Raw genomic sequence first — 14,946 nt, forward strand, 5'->3', positions numbered from 1 at the left:
GTGCTAATATGGTTAGTATTGTGATAATCAGTATTAGCCTTTAAAAATCACAAGTTCTTGTGCATTGTAAACAAAAGGGTTTTTAAAAGAAATGATCTGTGTGTGAGGGAAAATGGATCTGTAGACTATTGATCAAAAATTGAAAAGAAAACAAAAATGGATATAACTTTTTATTAGGTTACACATCAAATGAGTGAAAATTCTGACTTTCAGCTGTGGCCTTCAAACAAGAACTCTGAGGAGAAGAAAAAAGATCTTGTGGAAAACAGTAAGTGTGACATCAAGCTAAAATGAAAGTTATTGTTATTATAGTGAAATGTTATGCCAAAACTGCTTGCTTCTAAACTACAGCTACCAAAGTTTATTTACTTACTTATTAGATTTCTCTCCTGCCCATTAGCCAAAATGACTCTGCAGACAGATTACAAAATAGAATAATAACACCATATGTGCTAAAATATAATATAAAGTATCAAATATATTACAACATTAAAATCTCAATCAACCACAGAAAAGCCTCACAATAAAACTACACTGTAAACTCAGTTCTTAAACCAATAAAGGACACAGTAGCACAAGATGTAAAAAGTAAAAAACTGTAAAATTACGTTAACAATTAAAATATTGGATAAATAAAACAGTCTTTGCCTGGTGCCAAAAAGAATAGAAGGAATCAGGTGAATCTCTCTGAGGAGCTGATTCCAGAGTTGGGGTGCCACCACCAAGAAAACCCTTCTCTTTGTAGCCACCCTCTTAGTTTCCTTCAGAGAGGGCTCTCTGAGAAGGACCTCAGATAACGATCTTAAGGCCTGGATAAGCACATATGGGAAGAGGCCCTAAACTATTCAGCGCTTTAAATATGAGTGTTGACACTTTGAATTGGGCCAGATTTCAACTGGTAACCATTGAAGCTGGTAGAAGACTGGTGCTATATGCTTATATTGGCCAGTCCTCATCAGTAGCCACACTACCCTATTCTGGACCAACTGAAGTTTCCAGACAGTTTTCAAAGGCATATAGGGCATTACAATAATCCAAAGAAGAGGTTACCAGAGTATGAATTACTGTTGCAAGGTTTTGCCTGTCCAAGTAGGCTCTTAGTTGGTAGATCAGCCTAAGCTGATAAAAGGTGCTCCTGGCCATTAGGGAGAGTGTGACCCCATCCAGGAGAGGTGTAATGTCACCCATCCAGACAGAGTATCCCTTTACCAACAGTACCTCCATCTTATCTCAAGCTTGAGTTTGTTGGCCCTCATCCAATCCATTATCAAGGCTAGACCATGAATCAGAATGGCCATTGCCTCACCTGTGTTAGAGGAAAAAGAGAGGTAGAGCTGAGAGTCATCAGCACACTGGTGACATCTCAGCCCACACCTCCGGATAACCCCTGGTGGTTTCATGTAGATGTTAAAACGGCATGAGGAATAAAATGGTGCCCTATGGAACTCTGTGGCATAAATGCTATGGTGCAGAGCAGTAATCCACCAGCACCACTTTATGGAATTGGCCAGTCAAGTAAGAGCAGTGCTTACAATTCCCAACCCAGTTAGCCTCTCCAGAAGGTTACTATGGTTGATGGTATCGAAAGCTGCTGAGAGGTCCAGGAGAACCAACAGGGACACTCCCCCTGTCTTTCTCGTGGCAAAGGACATTTCACAGGACACCCAAGGCAGTCTTCATTCATAACTCAGTTCTGAAGCCCAATTGAAATGGATTAAGATGGTCCATTTCATCCAAGAATGCCTGGAGTTGTTCAGCTACCACCCACTCAAATACCGTGCCTCAAAATGGTATACTTGCCACCAGCCTGTAGTTATTAATGTCCTCTGAATCCAAGTTAGCCTTTCTCAAGAGTTACAACCTCCTTTAATGAGGCTGGGACCACTCCCTCTTTCAATGAGGCATTCACAGCCTCCTGGACCCAGAGATGTTGCTTTCCTTGCTTGGAGTAATTAGCCAGGATGGGCAAGGTAGTAGGCCAAACCTGGCCAAGCACCTTGTCCACATACTCAGGCCCCAATAACTTGGACCAGACAGTGCTTTGGATGGCTCTGTTAATTGAACTGCAGAAATGGAATTAAATATGATGAGAAATTCTATTCATTCACAATCTTTGAAATGTTAGCAGAAACATTTTTAAAGGGAAGAAGTACCTGATCCGGACTGATAAGAAATTTAATATATTTTAGTTTTTCCATTCTTGGTTAATAATTAAAACAATTCTTCCTGTATGGATCCAATGTTTTCATCCCATTATTTTAAAATGTATTCTGTAGAGCTGCAAAACCTAAATTAGTCTCTAAATGCTGACATGCTCTAGTTCTCACTCCAGGTTGTTCTTTTACCTTTGTAAAATGCTTGGCTCAGTGCACTGTTCTTAGTTAGACTAGAATTTAGGGCCTGCCTAGATCTTTTCTCCAGCACTTGTAATGAAAACAAGAGCTGATCTTTCATACCTGAATATCCTTGCTTTTCTTATTCAAATGCTTTCAGTGGGGAGGCTACATAGATGTTGGAATCTGGAACCTCCATCAAACAAGGTAAGGGAGATGCTGTGTCCCAATAATGAGAGACATTCTGTTTAAGCATGATCTATGTAAACTGAGGAAACTCAGAACACAGTTTCCTTAACTAAATAAAGGGGACAGTAAATAGAAGAAGAGCCTCCTCTGTGGCTCCCCCTCAACTCTGGAACAGGCTCCCCAAAGAAATTCACCTGGCACCAACCTTGTTTTCATTTCAGCACCAGGAGAACACATTTCTTTTCTCTGAATATTTTCAAGGACGATCTTAAATTTGTTATTGCTTACTGGTATCATGTATGTATACATATATATTCTTTAAATTGTTATTTTAATTGGTTTTATTGTGGTTTTTAGCATTTTACTGAACTAGAGAATCCATCTGAATTAGTGGGTGGCATACAAATTCAAAAATAAATAAAAATAATGAAAACAATAAATGGTAACAGTATGCAATAGAAATGCAATCTGAGGAATCAGATATAAACAGATTAAAATATATTAAAACTGAAAACAATATAAAACAACATGCCTTTAAATTAAGGAGTATAAAATCAATTATTAAAATATTTGGAGAATAGGATTGGTTTTGCCTGGCACTGAAAAGATTGTAATGATAGCACCAGGTGAACTACTCTCAGAAGACCATTCCATACATGGGGCACAACCACTGGGAAGGCTGTTCTGTTAGACATCCTTCTTACCTCCTTGGAGGATGGCTTTCTCAGAAGGGCCTCCTCACCTGATCTTACAGGTCAGATAGATACACAGAAACATAGAGGAGATCTTTTGGCAACATACAGGTATGTGAGGGGGTGTCACACGGAGGTGGGTAGAGACCTGTTCTCCCCTGCAGAGGAGGGCAGGACACATTCCAATGGAGAAAATCTCAGGGAACCAATGTTCAATTGGGATGCTAGGAAGTACTTTCTGACAGTTAGGACCCCGAGGGTGTGGAATGGGCTTCCACAGAAGGTGGTTGAGGCCCCATTGGTGAGGGTGTTCAAGGATAGGCTAGACATGCACATGATGGGCATGTCGTGAGCGGAGCCGGCTGGAGCTGGGGGTCAGACTAGATAGCCCGGAAGACCCCTTCTGACTCACTCTGTTTCTGTGTTTACCTTTACCTTAGACCTATGACATGGTTTTTAATCAATATCTTTAACATAATTTATTGTTATTAATCCTGTCTCATCTGATATAGCTACTCATGTATTTTTATGAAACCCAGTATTATATGTTAACACAGAAAATATTAGGGATAGGTCTAATAATAGAAGCACAGGCTAGGAATTTCCGCCTCTCTGTAAATGTTACCTGTCTGTGCTGTGTTATCAGTTTTATTTCTTTTATTTAATATTTATGATAAATTAAGGTTCTTCAGATACTCAGGAAAGCCGTGAAGACTGGTTTGATGCTACAGAGAACCTCACAGTGACTGATTCTTCGTTGTCACATAAATTGCAGTCATTGTTAATTGGTACTGCTGGTGAGTTTTGAATTGAATTTATTTATTTATTTATTGCATGTATAATAAATGTAGTGTCAAATAATTGATTGTCTTTGTTCCAGGTAGCATATTTAAAATCATCTTCATGATCTCTGTGAAGTCCCATACATTAGAACTGATCCTGTACAGTTCTGGTTTTGAAATATTCTGGAAAGCTAGCTAAGGACCTCGTGCTCATTCCCTCATTATGTATTTGATCTATTTATATGTAGCTAAATATTTTTAAAATCCATAAGCAGCCTCCAAATACTATTAATTAAATCAAAATTAAAATATTTTAAAAACAAGACAGTATAGCAGTAGAACAGGAAAATAAAACAGCATGGTTTAATTACAGTTAGAACTAGCTTGAGTGAACAGATCAGAATGTGTTTGAATGATATCAAATGTTCTGCCTCCTGAATGTCACAAGGGAGCTTTTTAAACAGGTTGCATGCTGTCAACCAAGAAGGCTATTGTCGAGGCATCACATGGTCATATTTTGATAATCTTGGAATGGCCAGTACAGCTGCCTCTGGTGACCTTAATAGTTCTATATAAGGGAAGGCAAGTCTAATGGGTAAGTTGTTAAGGCCTTTGTATGACCATGGTATAACCATGACATGAAGTGAGCATTCTCCTGTGCAATTCTAGAGGAAAGTTCTGAATTCACCCCAAGCGTGCTGTAACCATTCTTCATTACTTTTTCAATTACACAGTTTTTATCTTTTATCTTCTTCATTTTTTTGTTCTTTCATTGGAACATTTTTATTATATATTTTCTCTTACGAGTGCTTGAATTTATATGCCACTTTCTGACATAGAACATAATCATTTGCTGAAACACAGCAAAGCATCATAACAATAGTTGAATACCAATTTGTTTCAAAGCATAGTATTTCCTTGCATGCATGTTTGGCCAAAGGCCTTTGGGCTGCTGAAAAAGCAGTCTGCACAACGGACTAGTATGTGCTACCACAATTAATGACAACTACCATGATATTCAGAAGTGAAACAACTTAAAGTAAAAGAAAATTCTTAAAATCTGGAACTTAATAGGCTGGTGTGGGAGCAATGTAGCATAGAAACTAAAAACTGCTATCATCTGAAAATGTCTTACCTACAAAGTACTTTAAAATTCTGGAATTTGGGTGAGTGATATTGGAAACATGTGGCACCCTCATAAGACCTTAAGAATAACAGGAAAAAGAACTGTCACCCCATTTTTTCCTGCTATATTCTATCCTCAGGCATTGCGTAGAACATAGAAGATGGGTAATTCTTTCTATATAAGGACATACCATAGGCAAGGCAAAATCTTTTATAAAGGCATGAGGTATGACAAGATATGAGTATAGCATGATGATGCAGAAAATTATAGATTAGGGGTTTGGTGATTATTGAGGATGCATTGGATTACACTGGAAAAGCCCAGTGAGAACCACCTTTTACTCAAAAGCATAGACATCTTGTTTGACTGGTCATCTCTAACATGAAGCAAAAGAAGGTACAGCCTTGGGATGCTGGCTTATCCCTGAGTCACAGAGAAGGTTAAGGTAGCAGCGTTGGTGATAATTAAGGAAAAATGCAAATTCTCAAAGGTCACAATATGTCCTAGCGTTTGAAGTTTCCAGATTTCACTTGTTCTTCAGGCAAGATCATAAAAAAGCAAAGAAGAAATTAGTGAAGAAAGAGAGGCATATTTCATCAGTTCAATGTCCTCAACAATTTTTGAGCAATTTTTCTCCCTCTCCCAGAATTTTGTAGACTTGTGCAGGCTTTTTCTAACATCTTGCACTGTGAAGAGATATGGAAATCCCAAAAGCTGGTTCTTTTATTCAATCATGCACCAATGCAGCACATAGATTCATGGTTCTAAAAAGAAAGAATTGGCTTTTTGTGAGAACTAGGTTTACTGTTCCAATATGTACATGGTAGGCATGTCATGAGCGGACACAACTGGAACTGGCTGGCATGAGTGGTCAGACTAGATGGCCTGGGAGGCCCCTTCTGACTCACTCTGTTTCTATGTTTCTACTAATTACTATTTCTAGGAGATCTTGACCTAACTTTTTATAGCCTTATTACTTAAACATGAACTGCAAAACTAGGACTAGAAAAACACCATTCATCTAAGCTTCTGTATTAAGGCCTTGAATTGCTGTGAAGCTAATACTAATATTTTACAAAAAGCAGTCATTCCATAAAAATTATTTCCCTTAATGGCACCAAACTTAGTCTGTCATCATTATTAAGGCTTTACTACATTTCTAATCATTTCATTTCAGCAATAAATACATTCTGTTAAATATGTTTACTTTTGTCTAATCTTTCAGAAACACAAACTACAAAAGATAGGAAAAAGGAGTCAAAGAAGATCTATTGTGTACATGTTGGTGGTTTAAGTCCTTTAGTATCAGAAGTGAGTCAATATCTATTTAAATACAAAGTGTTTCATTTCTTGTTTCTGCAGTGTGCTACAATCAAAATTTCCTTGTTTATTTCAGAGTGACCTGTGGCTTCATTTTGAGAAATATAATGTTTCTCAAATTTTGATCCGTGAGTACTCTGACAGTTACAGGTATGTATATGACATTATTCCATTGGTATTGTATATGAATGCATAACAACAGTTCTTCATCGTGGTCTCTTTGCATCACACATGTGGATGATGCACTTGCTCAGTGCTTGTATTTGGGAAGATTCTCTCAGCTAGTAACAGTTTTCAGCAGGTACTCCATTCCCCCACCCCCTCATATAAATGGAAAGAATCCCCACCCTCTTGCCAGTCCACCTTTGACCGCCATTCGCTGTGCCTTGGGTTCTTTCATTGTGTTCAATTTCTCTCACATACTTCTTCTGCACTTTGTACTTGACACTTATCTTTATCCTTTCATCCTACATCTCTTACAAAACCTTATCACCCTAACCTTTATCACAACCTTAAACCCTCCTCACACCCTTCTGTTTTTCCCCTTCCCCTCAACACCCTTCCAAAATAAAACCCTTCTATTGTCTCTCTTTACCTTTATTTCCCATCTCTTTTTCTTCTCAATGGCACAGCATTCTGCTTTTAGAAGGTGTGGCCAGTGTGGAGCAAAGATGCTGTCTACGGACATACACACTCCCTCTGCTTGATCTGTCTCGGTGAAGGACATTGCATGGACAAGTGTGTTCATTGCCAAGCCTTCACCAAACAGGCTTGCAAGAACTGGGAAAATCACCTCAAGAAAGTCCTATGGGATAGGGCTTTACTGGCAATGAAAGAGGCTACCACGGCTCAACCTGCCAGCCCTTCCACCTCTGAAGGAAGCATCCCTCCACATGCCGATCAAGGTGAGAGCGCTATATCTGAAAAGAGTGCTCTGCACAGTCTCAGTCTCCTAAAAAAATGTAAGGAGAAAAGGAAGTACCTTGAGACCGAAGGGACCACTAAAGACAAGCATCTCAAAAAAGACAAGCTGGAAAAGAAGAAGCAGCAGCATTCTCATTCATCATGGAAAGACATTCCATACCCATAGGAAATGGAACAGGGTACCTCAGTATCGAGTGAGCTTCCGATTCGTCCTCCCTCCATATGGTCAACACCCCAACCATCTCCTTGGCGCATGCTGAGCCCATCTCCAAGACCTTCTCCATGCTTCAGCCTGGTTGAGTCTCAGGCACCAGAACCGACGGTCCAGACTTCGATCTTGGAGGGAGAGATTTGAGAGTCCCCCGTGTACTCTGTGGCACCATCTGACCACTCAGTGCAACCCATTCAAGAGCACCAGGAGCCAGTACACCGTCCTACTCCAGCCTTGTACAGACAGCTGTCACTAGAGACCTCACTGGGCTCCATTCAACCAGCTCCCTTGGTAGAGAAGGAGCCAATACTGGATGCCTCCTCCATACAGAGGCTATGGACACAGATATCCATGGGATCTCCGACCCTATGGATACCCTTATCCCGCACCACCAATGTGTCACAGACCTCTGCAACCCACAGACCTGCCATCCATGTTTTGGGAAGAAACGACTGCCACAGTGACTGCTACAGCTCATCTGGAGGAATCTCCAGCTCGATCAACCTCATCAAGTGCTGCTTATCTCTCTGAGTCTGAATCAGAAGACACAGAGCAGGCATCCACATCACCTGACCTTATGGTTTCGACTCAAGGCCTGGGATTGGCCGAAGAGATTATGGGAAGTTTCTCCAAACTGGTGGTCCGTATGTCGACTTCTTTAGGGATTGACATCCAACAACACACAGATTCAGAGCAAGACAACATCTACGATGTCATCAAAATGGAGGAAGCGGTTCCGGTTGCTCTACCTCAGATATCCATCTTACGTCAGGTCATGATGGTGCCATGGGAGCTACTTAATCACTCACATCCCACCTCCTGGCACCTTGAATTGATGTATAAGGTCAGGGAACAGGACATTCCATTCCTGATGCAGCCTCCCCATCCCAATTCGGCAGTCATTGAATCCACTCAGGGCCAACAAACCAGAGAGCACACTGCACTGACCAATTGTGAAGGACGTAAGGTCAGTATGATGTCTCACTGGATCTACTTAGCCATGGGAGTTGGACTTAGGATCTCCAATTACGAGGGCACTATGGCCCACTATCAGTATTACCTATGGCAGAAGATGGAATTGCGTGCTGCATTCCTCCCTGACCAGACTTCATCAGCAAGGCAATGCAGCTCTCCAAGCAACACTTGGCAACAGCAAGACATCATGTGGACTGCAATTCCAGGGCGCTTGTTGGTGCAGTGGCTCTCAGATGACATGCATTTGATGGGACTGGGTTTTTTCACACTAAAATGGACAAGAAACTCGATTCCATCCACAAGGCTTTCCTCAATGGGATGGGAACCCTCCCAACACCCTAGTCATAAGTGGCCATGGAATAGACAATTTCAGTATTGCTCCTTCCAACCTATAAAACAGGGGTACTCCATGGGGCGTAAACCCTTCCTGCACAGACCAAACTATCCTTGCCAAACTGATGTGCCTCGGTACCAACAAACTAGGAAGCACGTCAGTACAAACAATGCCAGTGCTGATGGGTGGCGTGAATCATTCCTTTCTTAAACTCACCTCTCCCATTTGGGGATCGACTGCAACACTATCTCCTCATATGGGAGTCTATCACATCTGATTGGTGAGCTCTATCCATTATAGAGCACGGATATAAAATTAAGTTTGAAACTGTGCCTCCTCTCTGAGCAGTTTGGTATACACTAGCTTCAGTAGTCCTGCTACAGAAAATTTAGGATGACCACACTTCAGAATTATTTTTCTGGTGCTACAAAAAGAGGATTGGTCTGCATATTTGGACCTGAAAGACTCAGAGGAGTCGTTAGCACCTGTGAGAGAACAAGAAGCTCTCAGCAAGAGTCAGGTCTTAGAGCAAGAAGATTTCTACTTGGTGCCCATTGCACAAACGCACCCCCCCCACACACACCACCTGACTTTGATGAAGTTTTTCTTCAGCCAGAACGAGGCGACATTCCTCAGAGAGATAACATTGCTGAGCAGCCAGTGGGACAGCCCGTTGCCATGGAGAATGCCCAGCAGAGGAGAAGACTTCAGCGTTTGAGCCAATTAGAAGCGAGGGGGAGTCAAAAAAGCAGGGGGAGGAGTTTAGCCCTCGTGGGGAGGGGCGTCCCCGTCGGGTGAAGAGTGCATCATCAATCTGAGATAGGTCAGAAAAGAGGGGGCAACTGTGTTGCTTAGAACTGCCATTAATAGCTCCTGTATTATTCATTGCCTGCGTATCTTTGAAGTTGTTTAGAATAAAAAACTTTAAACCTTTATTGCCTGTTCCTGTGTGAGTAATTAGGAAGAGTGCTCCGGCCGCACGACAACTGTTTGCATATAGGCATTCATCAGGCACATAGGCAATTTCTAAGATTTATGGTCGGTACAGAAGTGTACGAATTCAACATAATCCCCTTCAGTCTTGCTACAGCACCTAGAGTGTTCACAAAATGGATGGTCCTGGTATGTGTCCATTCGAGACTTCAGGATGTGTGGGTCTCCCCATACCTAGACAATTGGCTGCTCGTCTCATCCTCTAGGAGGGACCTCCTGACCTCAGTAGAAATCCCATGCACCTTACTTCACCAACTGGGACTGTGCATAATGAGAAGTTATCCTTTGTTCCCTCTCAGGCAATCACTTACATTGGGGTGCATCTGGACTCCACTCAGGCGTGAGCATACTTGCCGTTAGAATAAAGGCAAAGACTGACAGATTCAATCTTGAAATTGCTCACCAAATGGACCATCTCTGCTCACTCCATACAGCAAGTTCTAGGACATATGGCTTCTATGGTGTCTGTGGTCTCTAATTCAAGGTTGCTAATGAGACCACTGCAGTTGTGGTTCAATCGCATCTTCCATCCTGAACGCAATCCACCATACCAACTGATTAGACCTTCACATTCAGTGCTACAAATGCTATCCTGATGGCTAGCTGAAACCAATCTGACCCAAGGTATGCCATTCTGGTCACCAAACCTGTCTGCAATGCTCTACATGGACGCATCTCGAACTGGATACGGGGCCCACTGTGCATCTTTCCGGACTGAAGGTATCCGTAAGAGAACATGGTCGTAAGATAACAAGACACATCAACTACCTGGAATTACTGGCAGTCTTCAGAGCTCTCCTGTCCTTCAAAACCATCTTGAGGAACAAGACCATTCAGACAACATCTCCACTGTGTTCTATGTGTACAAACAGGGAGGGACATGATTGGTTCTGCCCACACATCTCGCTCTTCATCTCTAGAACTGGTGTATCAACCATGGGATGGACATACAAGCAGTCCTTCTGGCCAGCATTGAGAACAAAGATGATTCCTTGAGCTCCTACATGTCCATGACACACGAGTGGGAACTCGATCGAGAAATCTGACATCGTCTCTTCAAACAGTGGGGAACACCCTTGATAGACCTCTTCACAACCCACCAAAACAGAGTATGCAACACTTACTGCTCCAGAGCAGGCATGGGACCAAACTCTGCAGGCAACACATTTCTGATTCTGTGGAACTACACTGTTTTATGCCTTCCCTCTGATAACGTTAATAATGAAGATGTTAGCAAAGATCAGATAGGACAATACCACCTGCATTCTGATTACTCCATGGTGGCTGTGCCAAGCCTGGTTCCTGACTCTGCTCCGTCTGTCCCAAGGGACATACATCCATCTGCTGGAGATTCCAGACTTGCTCACTCAGCACCAGGGCAGCATTCAGCATCCAGACCTGCACACACTGAAACTGATGGCGTGACTAATACATTAGCCTTGGCACTGATGCCGATCTCGGTACCATTGATAAGCTCGGTACCAGCAAGCCTGCATCCAGACATTCAGTACATCTTGCAGTTCACATTATGACCAAATACTCATTGAGCGTATGGTTCAAATTGGAAATGATTTACATGCTTTGCAACCAGTAACAACTTTTCAACTGAATCTGCAACTATCAAGAACATTTTACAATTTCTTCTCTCATTACACCAGGGGGGTCTGAAACCCTCTTCCATTAAGGTATATCTTGCAGCTGTTTCACACCTTAGAGGACATATAGAGGGTTCATCTGTGTTCTCACACCAATTAACATGCTGGTTCCTATGAGGACTACAAAACCTACACCTTGCGATCCAATTGATTGTCCCAATGTGGAGCCTGTCGGTTGTCCTTTAGGCCTTAACAAAACTGCCATTCGAGCCTTTAGCCTCTGCTGATTTACAGTTACTTTCATGGAAGACAGCATTTCTGGTGGCCATAACTTCTGCAAGGAGGGCTAGTGATATCCACTAGCCCTTCAGGTCGATCCCCCATACCTCAATTTCCATAAGGAAAAGATGGTCCTCTGCATGGATCCAACTTTCCTCCCAAAGGTGGCAACAGCATTCCATCTTAACCAAGATATCATCCTACCAGCATACTTTCCGGTGCCTTCAACACCGATTGAACGGTCACTTCACAGCCTCGATGCATGCAGGTCACTCGCTTTTTACCGGTCCTGAACTGAACCGTTCCAAAAAACCAAGTGCCTGTTCATCAAATACTCTGAACATGATAAAGGAACACCAATAGGACCTCAACACCTGTCAACATGGATCGTCAGAACTATACAACTCTCCTACCAAGTTGCTAAACTGGACTTGCCAATTGCTCCAAAAGGGCATTCCACTAGAGCTGTAGCTACCTCATCTGCCTTACGTGCAGGCATACCTGTGCAGGACTTATGCAAAGCTGCCACATGGTCCACTCCATGCACCTTTATTAAGCACTATCATCTCAATATGAAGGCTAGACTGGACTGCTCCTTTGGTTGTGCAGTCCATTCCACTGTACTTCAATAACACTGTCCCGCCTCCAGGTGGTTAAGCTTACTAGTCACCCATATGTGTGATGCACAGAGACCACAATAAAGAAAGGCAGGTTGCTTTCCTGTAACTGTCGTTCTTTGAGTGGTCATCTGCATTCACAGAACCCACCCACCGGCTCCACATTAGTGCTGGTGACTGGGTTCATACAATATAATGTAGTTTTTTTCTGATGTTGTAGTTACATGCTGGTACCAGCTGGGGGCAAGAGGGCAATCTTCAGCTGGACTGGTAAGAGGACGGGAACTCCGCCCATTTATATGAGGAGGTGGGGGAATGGAGTTCACGCTGAAAACTGTTAATAGCTGAGAGAATCTTCCCGAATACAGGCACTGCACAGGTGTAGCACCCGTATGTGTGAATGTACAGATGACCACTTGAAGAATGACAGTTACAGGTAAGCATCCTGCCTTTCTTTTAAAGAAAAACTTCCACTTTGAGAGTCATAGAATCCTAGGGAACAATCCATAAGGATAGGGCTCAGTCAAGCCCCTTTTCCATCTCCCTCTTTTCTGCTGTCTTTCTGATCTGTTCTATGCACACAACAACAGGCCATACTTTTGCATGGGGCTGGATTAACATATAAAAAACCCACATAGGAGAACATGCTTTTCTATGCCTGTGTGGGTTTTGTGTATGTTAATTCAGCTACATGTGAACCTAGTTTAATTATTTGACAAGACCATATGCACCATCTTCTCTCAGAATCCAAATTTATTTGTGTGTGTTATATGGAGAAGATAGCTAGACCTATTGGAAAGTTTGAATAGAATTGCCTCTGCTGGTAGTGGCTGTGCATCTTGCATAAAGATCATGCCTCTAAGATTATGACAGGGATTAGTGGCTCTGCATTGAACGGATCATATTGTACATGTCCACCTCTATACTTAAATAACTAATGAGATGTCTGTGTTAATATTTTTTCTTAATTTAGCACATTTTATACATTTTAGATATGCATCCCTTACTTTTAAAGCAGCTTCTGATGCAAAAATTGCAGTGAAAGAAATGAATGAGAAAGAAATAAAAGGAAAAGCAGTGAAAGTTAGACTTGTAAAGACTGTAAGAGAAAATGGAGACCTTGATCATCACAGTTTGGTAAAACAAGAACATGAAACCCAAAGACAAAATAATATTGAATATAGAAAGAATTGTGATTTAACTTTGGAAGTGCCTGCTTCTGTCTCAGCTGCTTCAAAGATTCCTGCTGGTAGTCCTATCTTTTCCAAAGGGTCGGATGTCTCCACAATATCCTTAAAGTCGTCATTGCTTAATGGTCCCAGATCCCAATGTGCTTCAGCCCCTTCTGAAGTAGTCAGTCATGATTCCAGATCTTCATCAAGAAATATATGCTTTGAAATAGAACAGGAGGTAACCTTTTTCTTTTTTCTTGGATTGTATGTTGAAACATCTTTTAAAGTACTGAGTGGCACATTCTTCTCTTGAAATGTTCAGTGTTGACATATAATACTCCTGATTGCTGAACTGATGCTTAAGTGATCAGGTGGAGCATTTCTGCAGAACTATGGCCCCCTGCTGTATCCAGCCAATGTTTAAGTAACCACAGTTGGAAATAAGCAGGATTTCTGTTGCTTTCAGTTGATTTCAGTGTCCAGGATTAAATGAACTTTAGTTGACTCTAGTTACAGTAAATGGTGCCAGTGTAACAGTTAAAATAGTTTCTTTTCTAGTAAGGAAGGACAGAATTTGGGAAAATTAAGGAACATAAATACAACACATCCTTTAAACATTTTTCTTCCAGCGGTTCTGTTTTGCATGTGTTGTTTGTAAGCAGAGGCCCCTATGCCTTGTGAAGCATTGTTCATGCAATACAAATATGTGTACATTGTTTGCTTAACATCATATTATGGTATATACTTTTATTTCAGCTTTCCGTAGGGAAAAAAAATAGTTGGGTTCCACAGGCTTAAATACTAGCACAGTTTGAATTCTTTGTTAAACATCTGAAATATTGTCTACCTAGATTGTTTCGGAGGGGCTGTTGCCATTGGGCTCAGTACAGTTTATTCCAAATCCATCTGCTACCTTTATACCTCCAAATGCATTAAATTTGAGAAGTTTCCGGAAAGTAGTGAAGAATTTGGAAGAGTTACATCCAGAGATTAGTAGGTAGGTAGAATTCATAACGTATTTACTGAGATTCTTTGGCGGGGGGATGACTCGTTTCTGTTTCTATTCTTTTTTAGAGACAATATTCTGGATGCTTTGGTAGAAACCAAAGAAAATAAGGGTTTGTTTAGTGGACTACCCCTTAGTACTATTGTAGAAATGACATCATCACTTCTGAAGAAGAAATTTGCATTGAAATCTGAGGGGAAAAATAGAATAGAGAAGCAAGCAGGTGAGGTGAACAATTAAAATACTTTGAAACTGAAACAATGCATGTGCTTTAATCTGTCACATCTTCCTATTAACAATATATATTCTTTAAAATTTCTAGATCTGCATTTTAGTTTTACACCCCCATGTTAAGCACTTTTACTTAACTAGCAAATCCCTTCAAATTCAACTGCTAT

General features: G+C 41.4%; 1 protein-coding gene across 8 annotated transcripts in view; it reads left to right on the top strand.

The window, feature by feature from the left end:
* Positions 1-14,946, top strand: part of LOC123024263 (receptor activity-modifying protein 1-like) — a 110,794-nt gene that overhangs the window by 22,349 nt on the left and 73,499 nt on the right. For 5 of the 8 annotated variants that reach the window (XM_044431771.1, XM_044431770.1, XM_044431767.1 and 2 more), the window contains 7 exons: positions 178-268; positions 3,898-4,011; positions 6,348-6,433; positions 6,519-6,592; positions 13,363-13,780; positions 14,394-14,539; positions 14,617-14,771. In XM_044431771.1, coding sequence (XP_044287706.1) covers positions 178-268; positions 3,898-4,011; positions 6,348-6,433; positions 6,519-6,592; positions 13,363-13,780; positions 14,394-14,539; positions 14,617-14,771 — 1,084 coding nt within the window. Of the gene's footprint in view, positions 1-177; positions 269-2,493; positions 2,541-3,897; positions 4,012-6,347; positions 6,434-6,518; positions 6,593-13,362; positions 13,781-14,393; positions 14,540-14,616; positions 14,772-14,946 lie in introns of all 8 variants that reach the window. The other 3 variants (XM_044431775.1, XM_044431774.1, XM_044431768.1) reach the window with 3 other exon arrangements.

Source organism: Varanus komodoensis, unplaced genomic scaffold, assembly GCF_004798865.1.
Source record: "Varanus komodoensis strain SLA01 unplaced genomic scaffold, ASM479886v1 scaffold23, whole genome shotgun sequence".
NCBI classification, from domain to species: domain Eukaryota; kingdom Metazoa; phylum Chordata; class Lepidosauria; order Squamata; family Varanidae; genus Varanus; species Varanus komodoensis.